This window comes from Alosa alosa, chromosome 17, assembly GCF_017589495.1.
Source record: "Alosa alosa isolate M-15738 ecotype Scorff River chromosome 17, AALO_Geno_1.1, whole genome shotgun sequence".
In the NCBI taxonomy this organism is placed as follows: domain Eukaryota; kingdom Metazoa; phylum Chordata; class Actinopteri; order Clupeiformes; family Clupeidae; genus Alosa; species Alosa alosa.
Window position 1 is genome coordinate 17,307,951 of NC_063205.1, and position 18,459 is coordinate 17,326,409.

Below are 18,459 nucleotides of genomic sequence, written 5' to 3' on the forward strand. Positions count from 1 at the left end.
TCTCCCTCTCTTTCCTTATCCTCCCTATGACTCTCACCTCTCTATCACACTCTCTCCCCATCACTCAGTCACACTCTCTATTGGCATGACTGTAAAAGTTATAATATTGCCAAAACAATATGATGTGTATATATATATATATATAGAACACAACAAAATTAAAAATATCACAAAAAAATCTCTCTCTCTCTCTTTCTCTACCATATCCTTCATTCCGTCCATCACTCCTCTACTCTATCATTCCATATCTCCGTCTTTCTCTCTCTCTCTCTTTCTTTGTTTGACTCTCTCTCTCTCTCTCTTGTGGAGTTACTCAGCTTGTTAAGAGCCCCTGGGGAGACTCAGCTCGACTGGAAGAGGAGGAAAACGATGCCACGTCTCTCATGCGCCTCCGTGCATTCAGTCTGGCACTCTAAAAATAGGGCATCTCATCTGCAAAAACACTGATTCTGGCCCCGTCAGCTGTGTCTGTGTGTGTACCTGTGTTTGTGTGTGTGTGTTCATTTGCTTGATTATACACACACACACACACACACACACACATATATGTGTGCCTCTGTGTGTGTCCCTGTATGAATGTGTGTATTGTGTGTTTGTCTGTGTTTGACAGCTGAGCAGAACAGAAGTGGTTTGTGTGCATTTAGCACCCAGACAGAATGACTCATACATGCTTCCTAGACATACATGCATTATGCATAACAGATACATGGATTTTATGTAAGCTTATGCATCTGGGACATGGTGTCTGTGTATGTGTGTTTGAACTATAAGAAAATAGAGACATAAACAGTCCCAAGGTGCTATTCTACTTTGATATGTGTGTGTGTGTGTTCACACTTAATGGAGACATCCACCATGTACTGTGAGTCATATCTCCTTATCACCATGTAAGCACACTGAAAGGAAATGCTCAAGTCTGATTACGCTGAATCAACAATAATGTTGAGCGGCCTAATCACACCTTCAGCTTGGCCCTCCAAAACAGAGAGCAGGGTCAGTGTGTGTTTACCTTTATTAAGTCAATGAATAGGATTGCCTGTGTGTGTGTGTGTGTGTGTGCAAAAAGAGAGAGAGAGAGAGAGAGAGAGAGAAGGAGTGAAAGTCTTAAATGGTATACTGTGTGTGTGTGTGTGTGTGTGTGTGTGTGTGTGTGTGTGTGTGTGTGTGTGTGTGTGTATGCCCACCTCCTTTGATGATCTCTGTGTGCAGGTAGGCCAGGCCTCGTGTGACTGAGTGCACCAGTCTACAGCAGCTCATCCAGTCCACAACACACCCACTCAGGTACCTGCACAGAGAGCCCTGCAGACAGAACCACAGAGAAAGAGACAGAGAGAGAGAGAGGGATGAGGAGAGAGAGAGGAGAGAGAGAGAGAGAGGAGAGAGAGAGAGAGAGGAGAGAGATAGACTGAGAGTCAAAATTAGGCTGACAGGGAGACAGATACAGAAGATGCAGACCTTTTCCCCACGACGGAAATGGTGACTGAAGATGACATTTATACACGTTGGCTTGTTTGCTGGTAAACATTTTAAAAGGCCAATCTTAGAGGAAATGTCATTAATGTGTGTGTGTGTTTGTGTGTGTGTGTGTCAGAAAGAGTGAAGCCAGATATGCACTCTCCCAGACATAAACAGCCATGGCAGGGGAGCCTAGTGGAGCACAGGATGGGAGGAGGACTGGAGGAGGGAGGGAGAGAGACAGAAAAAGACAGAGGAAGAGAGAAAGAGAGAGAGAGATTGTGACAGAACCGAGGAAGAGAGCGGGAGAGAGAGAGAGGGGGGAAAGAAATTGATAGGGTGAGGGAGAGACAGAAAGAGAGAGATTGAGGGAGGGATAGAGAGAAAGAGACATGGAGAAAGCAACAGAGGGAGAGAGAAGAGAGAAAGAGGAAGGAAGGCAACAGTGTAAAGAGGGAGTAACGTAGGAAAGGGGGAGTTAGAGGGTAGAAATCTGCTGATGGCATATGCCTGCAAGAAACACTGAGCCAAACCAGCAGGGTGTATGCATGTGTGTGTGTGTGTGTGTGTGTGTGTGTGTGAGAGACAGAAGCTCACCACACATGTACTCCCCTCTCTCTGTCCTCTATCTCTCATCTCCACCTCTTGCTGAAATACAGTACTTCAGGTACCTTAACCCATGCCTACTGCTGCACACACACACACACACAACCCATCCCTACTGCTGCTATGGAGCATGGCATGTACAAGGCTCTCGCTCTCTCTTTCCCTCACACACACACACACACACACACACACACACATTAATTATTAATGCTTGCTCAATGCCTCTTCCCTTGATGCTGAGAGATGCACGTTCTGTGTGCACAACAGGAGATAGGGTCATATGCTACAGCATCTCATATCTCATTTGACAAAAGTGTGTGTGTGTGTGACTGTGTGTCTAACCTCCTCTAGTATAGGTCAAGCCAGGACAGCCTTTGTCACTGTTATCTCAGAGAGAGGGGGGAAGGGAAGAGGTAGAGGGTTGTCAAGACAGATGATGGATTAGTCAGAAGTGGAGGAAAAGGGAAGAGGAGAATTCTATGCTGTCCTTTCTCAGCGATGTCCTCAGTGAGATGGATGAGGAAGCTCACACATGAAAGAGCTGACTCCACGCAAGGACAGAGAGAAACAGAGAGAAGAGAGGGATAGAGATGTGGGGAGAACAAGAACCCTGAAGGCAGAGGAAACCAAAAGAACCTACAGTATCAAGAACCTCAGGGAAGACTTGCAATGAGCAAACAAGTAAAGGAGAAGAAAGAGAGAGGGAGGAGTGGAAAACTTCAGACAAACCGGAGCTCAAAATATGTGAAAATGAAAAATGTGAATTCTAATGGCACACCCTTCTTCCATTATCCCTCAAGCAAAACATCTTCCTGACTAATTCAAGCCTGCCCCACCTTCCCTCCCACTCTCTCTACCTACCCCCCCCATCTTTCTCTCTCCTTAGTTATCCTGGTGCTGAAGGCTGGGGGCTAACTTGTGCATGCGGTCTCACCCGCACTCCCAAACCTCCACCCAACTCCTCCAGCTCTAGCCCCAGCTCTCTGGCCTCAGGCCCTAGGCTGAATATTGATGCATGAGGCGTGGCGTTAGCGTTCCAGAGGTCCAGAGGCCTGGATCACATTCTTATCAAAACGGTTTGAAACTATCCCAGCAGTCCTGAAGTTCCTGTGTGAATTTAGTACCTGTACATGTGCATTGTACAAATAAATCAATTTGGTTCTGTTACGATATAAGTACTGCAGGTTTTTCGAGTGTGTGCATCTGTGTGTCTGCATGTGTAGGTTAGGGTTTTATGGTCTGTGTGTTTGTGTTTGGCTGTGCTTGTGCATGGTTTTATGTGTGTGTGTGAGTGTGAGTGTGTGTGTGTGTGTGTGTGAGAGAGAGGGAGACAACAGAACATCATCCCTTTCTCTGTCAGACGGTCTGCAATGCTACCAGATACGGTTGCTTAGTGATTCTAAAAGCGGAAGGCTTGTTCTACAGTTTCCAATGCAAGGTCATGGAGAAGGGGACAGGGAAACGAGCCGCGTGGTTAGCAGCAAGAGCTGAAAGAAAACGCCACTTCAGACGCAGTAATCTAAAACTCTGAGAGAGCCTGTCTGGAGAGCCACAAAAAAAGATACATAAGCTTTTAGAAGGGGAAGGAAGAGGATAATAGAAGAGAACAGTAGTAAAAGAGAGTAAGAAGAATAAAAGAAAAACTAAAGAATACACAAGAATGAAAACCCACTGACGAGAAGAAACATAAAAACTAAAAGGTCTGAAGCACCATTAGTCGTGCTTCTCCAAAAAGCAACGGTGATGTAATCCTCTTTTGTGCTTTAAGCGGAGATTTAGTGCATTCCTGTAGTGAAGGCCATGCCGTGGCAACACTGGGTAAGATGTGAGGCAGCGTGACATTTTCCACTGAGGACAACAAAGACGGGGGACATTAAATGATGCGCTACATCGCACTCAACCGCAAAACATTCTCCTTCATCAAAGTGGGCCTTGCACGAGAGACTGATGGATTTTTTTTATTGACCACTGTTTGTAGGGCTTCAGCAAATTCCCGTTCTATTTAACCCTCAGGGAGGATTTTTTTCTTGGACTTCTTAGTCAATGTGTGTGAGGGTGGTGAACTGTGTCACTTATGCACATAAACATGGCATAAGGTGAATTATGAGCTATGGCATGTTAGGGTGGTACTCAATCTGAACTGTGTTCACGAACATGAACATAACTGTGATATACAGTGAGTTTGGGCTACTGACGTGAGGACAATACTCAAACTGTACTGTGAAACTTGTGCATGTAAACATAACGTCAGGCAATTGTAAAAGAACATGGGTGAGTTTCAGCTACTAAAATGTGGGTAGTACTCAAAGTTTGTGTCTCAAACCACCTACTTGCAAACTTCAAATACTTAGTTTAAGTATATAGTGCAGATATTGGGACAATACTAACCAACGAAAAGTGGGCACAACGCAAGTAAGTGCTCAGTGCACACAAGCAGGGTACTGACACAGCATCTGTACTGTGAAACTTGTGTGTGTAAACAATTCAGGCAATCTTAAGAGAACATGAGTTGAGTTTGGGCTACTGACATAAGGGTAGTTCTCAAACGTGCATGTAAACATAATGTCAGGCAATCAAAATAATTGAGCGAGTCTAGGCTACTGACGTGAGGGTAGTACTGTAACTGTACTGTGAAAACGTGCATGTAAACATAATGTAAACATAGTGTCAGGCAAACGTAATAATTGAGTGAGTTTGGGCTACTGACGTGAGGGTAGTACTCGAGCAGCAGCAGGAACTCAGGCCTCCCGTCCGAACCAAGCCGCTCCTCGCTCTCCAAGAAGCGTGTGACGTTGTCGTGCTCCATTGGCAGGCGATAGATGGCGCGCTCATTGGTGAAGGGCTGCCGGTTGACCGAGGAGAAGAGCTTCACCGCCACCGGACGCTCGTCCAGGGAGCCGCGGTACACCGCGCCATACCGCCCGCGGCCTATCAGCTAAGGGAGAGGAAGAGGAGGGGAAGGGAGGGAAAGAGAGATGGATGAGGGAGAAAGGGGAGGGAAAAATCCACAGATCAGGAGAGAGAAATGAAAAGAAGGGGGATGGAGGGATGCAAGACAGTTAAAAGGATGATAAACTGTCAAAACAGAAATCCAAGTAAACACAAACACACACACACAGACACCATCCGTCCTACCTCTAATAGCTTGAGGCTGTCCAGGTCCAGTGAGGGCTGAGACACTGCAGCCTCTAACATGTCCAGATTATGAAGCCCATGCTTCCGGTCTCCTGTGGAACACACACACACACACACACACACACACACACACACACACACACACACACACACACACACACACACACACACACACACAGGAAAAGAATTAGAGAGTGAGTGTGAGAGAGAGAGAAACCCCACAGAGAATGAGTACATTCTAAAGGCTGTTCAATCTGTTCAGATATAGACATGCAGCTGTTGCAGAACCCATTGCTATGGTAACTCACCCCTCAGTACGCGGTACCCAAAGAAGAGCAGCACAACGAAGACAGCAACCACGGAAACTGTTGCCAGGGCGATGACGACAGCTTCCTCCCGGTAGAGTGACCGAGACACTGCTAAACAAGCAAACAAGGCACAAAGGTCAAAGGTCAGGATATATTTGTCTAAGAAAAATATCACACACCAGCCAAGCTTGAACTAACAACAGTGCTTTTAACAGTCTTGCCAACACTTATGGAGCTTGTTTTGTTGTCGCTAACTAGCAGGGCACAGTGAAAGACGGGTGACTTTTACACACATAGACGCTGTAAAGTTAGTTAGTCCAAAACGAGCACATACTTCACATTGTCTCATCAAACGCCTTGCTGGCCTGCTTTGGCTTTATTTAACTAGGAACTTCAATCCTCAAACTGTTGCTGGATTTGTGCATTTAGACAAGTAAATTTGTCTCTTCTATGTAACACACGATTTCGAGGGAAATTATACAACTGACCCTTCATCTCCACCCAGACTCAGCGGCCACAGATGGACACAAGGGAAGGGGAAACGAGTGTCACGCTTCTGCAGCACCCAACAAAAGTCACCTGGCTTGACACGACGCAACGCGGCGCTTAAGTCTTGCTAAAGCAGGCCGGACCAATCTCCCTGTTGTCGCTTCTAAGGCTACACTCTCAAACACACACACAAAGGCGCCTAACGAGTGGCGCTGCCATGTCTGTCTCAATCAGCCAGGGTCCAGGGATATGTCCCCATATATGGGCATAGATTTTTAAGAAGAGAAAAGGAAACACACACACACACACACACACACACACACACACAAGAATGAAAAGACTGTGTGTGTGAAAAGGCTGAGGCTAAGCTACACCAGTGCCAGGGCCTAATTAGGGGGGTGTTTCCCATTGTTAGGCGACGGGCTAAAACCAGGGGAGGTAGAGAGGGCATTAATCCTCGGATCTGAGGCTACGCTATTCTTCCACCAACGGTCACTCGCTGGTTCGGACAGAAGAGTAGAAAAGTCTTCATTGAACACACACACACACACACACAGAACTGTGTGAAATGTAAGGAGAGGTCAGGAATCTGGGTGTTGAGATTCTGAGGGCAGCAGCTCACAGAAAAGTGGATATTTCTACTTCTTAAGATTCGGAGTATTAACAATGCGTGAGGCTTCAGCACGTGTGTGTGTGTGTGTGTGTTTATCTGTGTGTGCAATGTGCATGAGAGTGTGTATGCATGTGTGTGTGTGTGTGTGTGTCTACATCCACTGCTCTGACAGTTTTGCTGGAAGGCTCCCCGGATCTCAAGGCTGACTGAATATTAGTCAGAAGCTGGGCACACATGAGTAGGCTTCTCTCTCTCTCTCTCTTTAACATGCAGCCTCTCCATCGCACTCCCCCACTCCCGGAGCAAGGCATACTTTTGAACTCTTGCCACATTCAGGGAGACGAGAGGAGTGACAGCGCGTGGGAGAAAAAGAAAGAGAGAAAAAGAGAGACAGATTTCTTTTCTTTCAATATTCTGAACTTTTATTTCATCCCCAAAAAGGACGAATGCCACGACGGCCACAGTCCTCTGCAGCCGAGCATCCGTCTCCCATGCAGGAGTTGCAGCACAACAACTCCACATCATTTGGATTGTTCAGATTCTCCCCTCAGTACCCGTTTCTCTGCTACTGTGCAAATTGGACTCTGCCCACGTGTTACTCAAGAGAGCTCCAGCACATGATTTCCATAACACTCCGACAACACAAACATCCGAGTCCATTTGCATCCTCAATATTTTATACTGATACACTAAACACACATACTGTATGCTTAGCTCAAACAGCACAAGCTCAATTTCAGCTGTTTCGTTCTAAATCTAGATCCCTTACATCCAGCGGTTTTAAATCAACTGAGATTAAGCTATTCCACATAAACACACACACACTCTCTGTCCACACTCACACTCACACTTACGGAAGGGCTGAACAGTGGTGGGGGTGGGCTCGGGGAAGTCCTCTGTGAAGTTGACGTTGCACATGTCTCGGTTGCAGCAGCAGAACCTGTAGCTAGAGCTGCCGTTCTGCATTAGCGACGGGGCCGTGGTTACCAGGCAGCGGTCGTCATCGCAGTCCGGATGCTGGCTGTTGTATGTCCAGCAACCTGAGGGTGAAGGGAGAGGTGTGAGAGCGGGACGAGACATGAGATCAGCACAATGAGGACTAGACTGAACCCACAATATCTGAGCATGGCAGTGTGGGAGTGCCTGTGTGTGTGTGCATTGTGTGTGTGTGTCTGTGTGTGTGTGTGTGTGTGTGTCTGTGTGTGTGCCCATGTGTGCTTGTGGACTGTGCTAGTCGTAGCCCCAGCATAATCACTGTGTGTGTGTGAATTGTGTAGGTTGTGCCTGTGCGCTAGTTAGTGTGTGTGTGTGTGTGTGTGTGCCTGTGCCTTGTTCTCACCTGTGTGCTAGTTAGTGTGTGTGTGTGTGTGTGTGTGTGTGTGTGTTAGGGAAAAAACCCTTTTATACCACCCCTTTCGCGTGAAAGCGGAGGTGTGGAGTGCGAAGGCAGCGTGGAATCGGAGGTTGCACCAGCGGCGCACAAGTTTACTGTAGGTAATAACCCCAGATCTTAAAAGCTCTCGAAAATTAAACATCATTCAAATGTGTGATGCCCTGAAGAAGGCCCAAGCTACGCTACGCATGGGCATTTTTAGGTCCTTTTTGGACATGTCCAATTTGTATTAAAGACATTTTTATCTTCTGGAGTGCCTTGGTCACAGGTCTTCTCATATGAAACTACTTACCTTGGACCAAAGAGCACCCAACGACAAAACACATGAAAGGACAAAGAGGACTGAGCACGCCACTGACTCTAAATATCATTCAAATGTGTGTTGGGTCTTCCTCACATGGACAATCTAACGTTCCGTTTCAGAGAGCAAATAGCCCTGTTGAGAGGCAGAGACAGGAGAGAAAATGTGCATTTACAGGGCTTGTCACTGTTATGTGGTAGCCTAGAAGCTAAGCTTGCATAGTTCAGGTAGGCTACGCTATGTGTAGAAATAAAATATTCCGTAATATTTCATTCAATCTTCATGTGCTAAAAAGGTACAAAAGTTCCTGTAGATGGCAATAACATATTCTACTTTTTTGCCAAATAAATGAAAAGCATGTTGAAATCTTCAAGGTCTTCACTCTTACTGTATCAAAATCTCACCTTTCCTCAGAGATGGTCTCAATGAGGCAAGTCAAATTCTTTCCGTTTGTGCATGATTACATGATATAACTGCTTTTAAAACTGTGGCCTAAATGGTGGATAATTAAGCTATACATCATGTGCTGAAGTATGATATTTCTGAAGTGTTTAAGATTAAAAGAAAAAATAACAACAAGAACTGTACAGAACCGAAAACCGTGACCTTAAAACCGTGATACAAACCGAACCATGGGTTTTGTGAACTGTGCCACCCCTAGTGTGTGTGTGTATGTCTGGCTGTAGCTGCATGTGTGTCTGAGTGTGTGTGAGTGTGTACGGTGTGTCTGTGTGCACCTACCTTGCTTGACTAGACGTACGCCATTCTGGTTCCTCTCCCAGAGGCCGTAGCACTGGGCGCCGGAGCTGCAGCGGACGGTGGAGTTCTCCAAGAAGACCCGGCCCTCCGCGCTCACACCGATGCGGCCTGCCAGGTCTTGCTGCTTCTCCGCAAATGCACACTCCCTCTCCTCGCTCTGAGCCGCTGCAGACGGGGAGGGGGGCACAGAGAGAAGGACAGACAGAAGCAGGCAGAGACAGATTATTTAGAGATTTAGAGAGTTTATTATTCCTTACATAGACCAGTGCCTGACATCTCCACATCACTACACCATGAGACACATAACAGTACACATTATACATATAAGACTACCTTACACTACATTACATTATATTACATTAGAGGTAGGTCTTATGTTTTTTGTACAATATACACATGATAGTGCACACAATATTATAATGTATAGTCACAAACATCACATCATCTGATTAAAATAAAAACATCTGCCTGCCGTCTCAGTTCAACTTCACAGCCTCTCCTGCTCCATAGATAACCTCGTACCAGCACTGGCTAATTTGCCATTAGGCGGGGATCACATTAGCCAGCGTCAAGCGGCAGGTTTCCTATTGTTCTCTATGGTTCGGGAGCAAAACAGTGGCAACGCTGGCGTAACGCTAGCTTTGAACAAGCTAAGCGTTGACAGTGTTTCCCACAGAATTTAATTCCATTTGTGGTGGTTGGTTTGCAGAATTAACTTGAATGCAACCGTTTTTAACAAATTAGCACAGCGTGGTTATGATACTAACCAGATTTAAGCACAATTTAGTACAACCTGGAAAATCATTGTGTGGTGGTCAATGTTGATATTGTGGTAGGCCGCCACAAATAAGTCAATGTATGGGAAAAACTGGTTGAACTTGGTTCAACTTTCAAAGCGCGAAGCATATTCAATTGACAAACCCGTTTGTGTTGCTTAGGAACGATAGAGAAATGATTAAAGAGAGTGGGGGAAAGAGGGCTCTGAAATGAAAGGGGGATAGAAAGTTGTAGGGCTGTGCAATTAATCAAATTTTAATTTCAATCTCAATTTTGGCTCCAAACAATCACAAAAATAGTATAATCGAGAAAAAACAACTATCTTGCCACAATCCGTTAAGAAATAGGCTTTTTGGAAATACATACAATTTCAACTCATGCTGCTCACTGATTCACGCTGCTTCTTTAAGCACCACACACCCCTCCCCTCTGTGCACAGGCCACTCAAGCAGTTTTGGGTTGCATGTGTGTGTGCTCCTGCAGTCGGTAGCATCATGAACCATGTCGAAATTGCAACTAGCGCATTCTCTGCTATGTTTGTTACTATCACTGTCAATTGAGGTGACCAAATTACTCAGAGAACTTATGACAAGTTGGCTAATCTAACTTTAGAACACACCTGTTTTTGTAAATCAGCACGATACAGCTTGTCTACTAGCTTCTACTAATGCACGAGGATAACATTAGGCAAAACATATTTCCCAAGACCCAAGGGAGACCCTCATGAATAATCATTAATCGCAATTACAATTTTGACTAAAATAATCGTGATTATGATTTTTGCCATGATCGAGCAGCTCGAGAAAGTTGTGTGCACTGAAAGGAGAGATGGAGTGAGAGAGAGACAGTGAAAAAGGGAAGTGAATAAAGGACACAACAAGAGGGAGTGGAGCGATAAAAGGAAGTGATGTAGAAGAATGTGAAAAGGGAAAAAAAGAGGAGGGGAAAAAAAAGAGAGAGAAAATGACAGGGTGCGGTGGGGCCAAGAGAGAAGACAAAAAGAGGAAGAGGAGGAAGAAAAAAAACAAACAAAAAAATGATCATCCTCAGCGTCTCAAGAGATGAAAGATTCTCTCTGCCGTTGTTTACACCCCAAACACTGTGGCAAGCTGAGGCGCACAAAAATATTCAAGCACACTTTGCTACTCGTGCACTTCCATAAAAATCATCAAGGGAAACAAACCACCCGTGAACACACTAACACCCACTGGCAGCAAACACACACAGACACACACACAACAACACTCGCAACAAGAGCTCGATTATGGCAATCGTGTGTGTGTGTGTGTGCATTCATATGTGCTCTTACATGTATTTCATGATTACTTTGGTCAATAAATGAAATCACAATTATTTATCACGATTACCCACTGACTCCGGAAACATCCTGAATTAATGAAATTTAATTGAAATAAGCTTGTCTTTTAATAGTGGCTTTCCAGAACATTCCAAAATGCAGTGTTGCAAAAATAATTATTGTTTTCATACTGTTTTTTGTCATCACTGGTAGCCAAAAATAACACATTTAAATCAACAACTGCACAGCCCTGCTCTCAGCATCTGAAGGCCCTGCAGTACAAACAGGTCTTAGCCGACATGTCGAGTAGAAACATTAAGGACGAAACAGAGAGTCTAGAGAGAGAAAGACTATATAACTAAACACCACAGGCTCTCAGTCCAACTCCTGCATGGTCTGTGGTGCAGAATTGGCCGTCCAACAACATAACGTAGCCTAGTACCGCCTTAGCACTCGCTCTAGGAGTTTCAGGCTTGGAGCTCAGTTAAGTGCGTTGAGATCATTTCTATTGTTAACGGCACGATATAAATAACGTTGAATTGAATTCACTTGAACTGAATTGAATCTTGAGTCTGTATCTGGCCTCACTGCAGAAATCTGTTTACTGTGGCTCAAACATCTCCAATTTTCTCTGCCCGTCTTGTGTCTATGTGTGGATTCCTTTTTGGATAGGGCGTCTTTTCCCTCCCCTGCTCATAACAAACACTACTTCCAACTTGCATACTATGGCTACACAAAGCAATTGGAGAGTGGACCGTACGGACAGCTACACAAATACAGGCAAATTTCCCATGTATACACCCACAGGAAATGCTTCCCTCTCTTTCAGTTTATCTGCATTTCTCTCCATCATTCACAAACACACGCAAACACACACACACGCACACACGCTGTAACTTTGTAAGTGGCACCCAAGCCCATCTCAGAGGGCCACTTGGGGAGAGAGTTAAATAAAGATAATGAGGCACTGGTCAAGTCGGGTCTAACTGCCGGCCACCCCCAAGGGCATTTTTACATGCTGATGGAGTACACAGATAGGGCGGAGGAAGACAGAGAGAGAGGGGGATAGAGAGAAAGAGAGAGAGAGAGAATGAGCAAGGGGTGGGGGACAGAACATAAAGGGAACACTGACAAGACCACAAACACACGCAAACACACACACACGCACACACGCTGTAACTTTGTAAGTGGCACCCAAGCCCATCTCAGAGGGCCACTTGGGGAGAGAGTTAAATAAAGATAATGAGGCACTGGTCAGTCGGCCCAACTGCCGGCCACCCCAAGGGCATTTTTACATGCTGATGGAGTACACAGATAGGGCGGAGGAAGACAGAGAGAGAGGGGGATAGAGAGAAAGAGAGAGAGAGAGAATGAGCAAGGGGTGGGGGACAGAACATAAAGGGAACACTGACAAGACAGTTCAGAAGATAGTGCATCTAAACCTAGCCATCTTAAAGAACCTTATTGCTCTGAAACTTACAATGAACCTCCCATAACTAGAGCCTGAACACATGCACATGCATACACGCGCAGACGTGCACACACACAGCACGCCCTCAAAGAATTCATATGCTTCCATAAACAAACAAGCAACGACTCTAAGGTTTGGCAGTTAGGAGGAAACACACATACACACAACAGATTCAGCACTTCAGAGTCCTCCATTAAACACACATGCACACACACACACACACACACACACACACGCACACGCACACGCACACGCACAAAGCTGGCTCTACGCAGAGTGCTAATTTTTAGGCCCTGGCATGGTCTCTCTTGTTCAGGGACGGCTTGGCTGCTCCAGCGACCAGCAGGCTTTGGGGCAAGGCCGAGTGACATCACCGCCATAGATCAAAGAGCCTCCAGTGCTGCTTCCCCTACTGAGCGTGCTCACTGCCTCACTCCAGCAGCCTCCCGTTCAACATGGTCACACCGCCCAATGCCACGGCCAGATAAGACAACCACTGCGTCATCAGCAGAACATCCGCATATAATTAGGGCGAAATCGTACAATTTCCAAAACATTGCGATTTTCCCCCGCATTAAATAAACAAATAAATAAATAAACAGACAACACAGAGAACATTCTACAGTCTCTTCTGACCTGAAAATAGGGATTTGCTGACAATCCGAAAATAAATTTGACAAACCCCCCCCCCCCCCTTTCCGGCCCCACTACTACCCCCTACTAGCCACCAAAGCACTCTCTACCCCCTTAATCTGGCCATCCGACCATCCGTTTGTCCATCTGTTCATGTCTTTTTGCTGAACAGAATATATCGAGAGGACATTTACAGTTTCATTTGAATAGGGTGAATGGAGGTTTTTTTTTATATAGCTTTAAAAGTGAAAGCAAAAGACAATCTAGGCTACATAATAATAAAAGCAATGAGTGTGTTACAATGAAATTCCTACACAGTCCCAGTGCCTGTTTCGGCTTTCAGTTAAGCACAGGTTGTTAACTGCACATGGTCAAAACTGGACAATCCACATTGTAGTCACCCTTCAGAATCAACCAAGCAGCAATGTATGCAATTCCATCGAACAAGTTAGTATAATTGCTACTTGTCTGTCACTCACTCCCAAGCGCGCACGCACACACACACACACCACCTGCTCAATCCCAGAAAGAAATTCGCCCACATAATGTCAAGTATTCAAAACGGTGACACACAAACGTAGACACCCACACTAACACGTCAATTGACATTCCTAGACACCTGGGTGTAAAGTCTTATCACAACAATTTATCTTTCTCTCTCTCACACACTCACTCACACTCACACACACACACAAAAAGATTAGTTTGGTGTGGGAGGTTTAAAAAGGAACCAAACCGGATATTGCTTCTATTTATTTGTTTACTGGTCAACAGAAAGAAAAAACAGGAAGGAAAAACAACAAAAGCAGCAACAACAAACAACGAGAGTTCAGAGTAGAGTAGGAGTATCATCGGGTTCTGGAAAGAGCCAGGCTCATGCCAGTGTCAGCAGCAGATTTCAGCCAATACATAAAGAGTCAATCTACCATTCATATTACAGAGTGGAAGTGGCACATCCAGGAAACAGATCTGACATGTTCATGATATTTATTCATTAATTTATTATGAGTGGGGACTCAAAAATGTCAAATTCAAATCAGATCTGACATTTGCACATGCTAGACTGTCTCACACAGTGAACATTGAAGAATAAAAAGGCCAAAGTGTGCCAGCTCAAGGATATGTGTTGAAGGTGCTCTTTGGTGAAGAAGATTTCTTGTACGGCTACACATGGATTGCTACTCAGCTTACTTCAACACGTTTTTACATGTTTTTTAAAGTTTGATCATATTAGATTTTGAATTAAAGCTTTTAATATCTTTGCAAAAGAAGAGTGCCTTGGATTTTCTCTTTTTCTCTTGAACTTTTAAGATTCATTCAATTTGTGCGATAGCCTACTTTAAACAGGAGCCGTGGACTGTTAAGTAGGCTATGACACTTCCATTCGGGCGAAACTTAACAGACCCTGAAGCAATGAACCAGTGCCTTCTGTCTCATTTGGAAAGAAATGGCTGTTCATGCAAACACACACGTGCCGTTTATGCACGTGACGTTGCTTCAGCAAACGCGCGCCTGGGGTCTTGTTAGACCAGAGGTCCATTAGTTCTGGTGACAGATATGGGTCATTTGCACAGCCAAGTGCGAACAATCAAGACTAAAAATCTGGGGGAAAATACGAGTACCACAACAATGGAAGTGAGCATGTACGCTAATAGGCTGGCTTAAGTGGCTTAACTTCGCTAACACTGACTGGGGTAGACCTCCTAGTTTTGGAATAACCATAATAATTCCTCAAGAATTCCTCACACAACAGAAATGGACGCACTAAGCACAGGCCATCAAAGGTCAAAAGGTCAGAACAGCATCCTTAGAATAGGCACAGAGGCTCTACCTTCGTTTCCACTAGCTCACCCAATCAGCCACAGGGTTATCACACAAAGAGCTGATTCTGAAGCGAAAAGTGACTTCGGAGGACACGGTAACAAACTAATGTTTCATCTGAGTGGTTCTGACGAAGCAAAATGGCACTTCAAGAGGTGTCTTAAAAGGGGGGATGAAAATATTTCCTATCCTATCCATAAAGTATGTGCCTCTGGGACTACTGTAAATAGGCCAATTCTTTCACTTAGGCCAACAGGAATTATTCATGTAACAAAAGGTTAACGGTCACCGAGGCAATAAATAAACAGACTGTACAACTTTCTAGTGTAGACGGATGGATTTGCTTTCAGACTCTGAGATTACTAATGCAGATTCAAGCCAGTGACATAATTCAGTGCTTTTTCCTTTCTATCAACAATAGCAACCTCAGCTGCTTCCGCAAGGCCAAAGCAATAGCCCAATAGTGATGGGAACAACTCCCATCCGGCTCTGTTGTAGATCAGTGCTCGGGACACGACAGGAGGGAGAGATTACAGGATGCTTTTTGTCAACCACGAGCCTACCGGGCATTCATCTGACGTCTGCCCATTGTTCCTTATGAGGTGTTTGCAGGGGGGGGGAAAGAAAAGAACCTTTTAAGAATGCTAATGACAGCTCTCTAAAGGCGCCACCCCACCCTCTACTCCAGTCAGACTGCGGTGTGGAACATGGATCGTGTTCTCTCCAGGCTCCATCTTCCTGGTAGGCTCGCCAAATCAGAGGGTCTGATCGACGAGTTCCTTTGACGACACACGTACACCTTTATGACTCAGACTCAGACCTGGTTTTAAAACAATTTGCTTCAATTCACACACCACTACACAGACACAAGCACCAAATGGTTCTAGCTTGTTTGTGTTCATCACCAGTTTACATCATTCACCAGGTCCACACTCCAACAAAAAAACAACAGACGAGGTGTAGAATGTCACAGTACTGAAATGACAGCAGCAGACACCACATCTACTCACTTACTGTCTGTGAGACTCAGACACATTCTCAAATACATGTACTTGAAACAGTAATGTGCCTCAAGAAAACCTCAACATCCCTGTAGCATAGGCTCATTTTGATTTTATTAGTCACTGAGCTGGTTGATGTCAGATCTTGGAACTTAAAGGTGTCCTATATCTGTGTGACTCAAACATCTGCACCCACTCTCACAACCACAACCGCCTGATCTAAAGAGATCGAGGACAGTGATTTCAAGAGGATTCCTAAAAGGCTTGAAAACTAGACATGCTCTTTAATAATAATTTGGCCCACTAGAAAATAAAACCCTCCAACTAGCAGTAATATCTGTTCAAGCAATCCCCAAACCAGCTATGCCTTTTTAACTAGGGTATACCATTTAAACCTCCTAAATGAACCACCCTTTGGCTTTGAGGACTGAGCATTGAAACTTTTCTATGACGTAGTTTAAGATACCACTGACATACTTGGAATAACCCAAATGATAGTTTACCAACCTGTCTGCAGCTCCTGCACAGGTGGGAGGCACACTAACCATCAGCACTGACAGAATCACTCATTCACCCACCACTATCCTGTCCATTAAAACCTTTCCATCTTTTTTCCCCATCACCAGCCAGCCCACACACTCTCTCTTTCTTCCTGTGTGTGCTTTCCTGTTCTTGCACTCTGTCGTGCCCCCGGTGTCATACAGATGGCCTTATCTTATCTCTGTGTTGTACAGAAGCCTGGCTTTACCTCGGTGGCTGGTGCCAGAGGCTCGGCCTTCGCACAAATACACACAAACACAGACACAAACGCACACAGACATAGATAGGGAGGGGGGTCGGTAGTCAGCTACTGTCAGACATATTCTCAACAAACACTGTCTCGTATTTGTTTTATTTGTTTTTTTCTACATGAAAAACCACTACATGACAGCTGTCACCAATACACATTCATTTCAACTGACACACACCATACCATTGATGCCACACAAAACCATACCATTTTAATCTCACGTTAGTTACTAGAACAGCTACTTAAGTGCACGAATGGTTGCAACAGGACATACCTAACATCACTAAAAAAAATTGCATTATGTGCGTTATCTGATGGCTGATTTTTACTCACCTGCAACGGGGCTCAGGAGGACCATGGCGCAAAGTCCGGTGGCAAGAATCGATATTCGGCCCACCACAGCCATAGACCACATCATGTCTTCTCCAAGTGCCGATTTTGATACAAGGCAGTAAAAAATGTGTCCTTATCCGAACGTAAAACTGTCTACACGCTAGCCGGTGTGATCACTGAACTGTGCGTAAACGTCGAGATAGCTCTATAACGTTACTTGCTAGCTAGCTAGCTAGCTAATGCAGATCATTTAGCAAGATGTGTTGCTACCAGCTAGTTACTGCAATTAAACACCATTTCCCGCATAGTATATGATCAAACATTTCTAACTTAAAGCAGAATACAAGTGCATGCCGAATACATGCCTAAAATAGGACGTGTTGTACAACGGCGTATTTTGGTCGGACTAACTTATCATTAGCCAACCTCAGCTAACTAAGCAAGTCCATAGAAATTTGGATTTGACATGCGTCCAAGAGGCCTTCAAATATAAAACTCATCTTTCTCCAAAAGCTCATGGCCAAATGTCCATGTCCAGCTAGAGAGGTAAGACTACACTGCGGATGAAGAAGATAAGTATATTTTCCAACAGCATAAACGACAATGAAACTTTCTTTTTCGCGTTCTCTCCAACGTTAACATTAGCCAACTATACCTAACGCTAGCTAGCTAACGTTACTTCAAAAGTACATCTGGTTGTGCTAGCTTGTAAGTAAGTAATTCAGTTAAGTTAACCAAGTTATTTAAAAAAACTGAAATCCAACGTTAAGTAAAAGCCTCTATATTACAGGCCAAATTACGCTTGCGTTCGGTTTAATCCTCCAGACGAGTTCACGCTGTTTAACGCCAGGCAAAAAGCAATGTTATTCCTCCCGCAACACAAAATAAAAAAAAGTCTCAGATCTTGCTTGTCGTCATCCACTGTAAAGCTGTACATGTAAATCCATTTTCTAGAGTCATTTTAAGTGTGGAATATGGGATGGTTCCCAGCGTTGGTTTTCATCACAGGAGCATGTTTTGTCTGGGTCCCGTCTGCTGTCTCTGTACAAACAGGGGCTTTAGAAGTGACCGTGTCGTGGTCGAGACTAGACAGCTGGAAACGCCTCGTCGTCGTCCTCAGATTGTCTCCCAAGATCCGATTGTTCGATGTGGGGGTCGGTGGGTGAAACGTTTCACGGACAAAAGCGCCCCCCAACGGGAGACATAAGCAATACAAGCAGGGTTTATTTAATATGTCTGTAAACAGAAAAACAACGAGAAGATTCTAACTAATTGTT

At 44.8% G+C, this 18,459-nt stretch overlaps 1 protein-coding gene across 4 annotated transcripts in view; it reads right to left on the minus strand.

Annotated features, from left to right (window-relative positions):
* Positions 1–18,378, minus strand: part of bmpr2a (bone morphogenetic protein receptor, type II a (serine/threonine kinase)) — a 26,605-nt gene extending 8,227 nt beyond the window's left edge. The window contains exons 1-7 of one of the 4 annotated variants that reach the window (XM_048267895.1): positions 17,183–18,378; positions 9,042–9,224; positions 7,455–7,646; positions 5,505–5,612; positions 5,197–5,288; positions 4,769–4,996; positions 1,185–1,299 (exon numbers count right to left, since the gene is read on the minus strand). In XM_048267895.1, the coding sequence (XP_048123852.1) occupies positions 1,185–1,299; positions 4,769–4,996; positions 5,197–5,288; positions 5,505–5,612; positions 7,455–7,646; positions 9,042–9,224; positions 17,183–17,267 (1,003 nt within the window). In that variant the 5' untranslated portion in view covers positions 17,268–18,378. Of the gene's footprint in view, positions 1–1,184; positions 1,300–4,768; positions 4,997–5,196; positions 5,289–5,504; positions 5,616–7,454; positions 7,647–9,041; positions 9,225–17,182 lie in introns of all 4 variants that reach the window. The other 3 variants (XM_048267894.1, XM_048267891.1, XM_048267893.1) reach the window with 3 other exon arrangements.
* Positions 18,379–18,459: the final 81 nt, after the last annotated feature.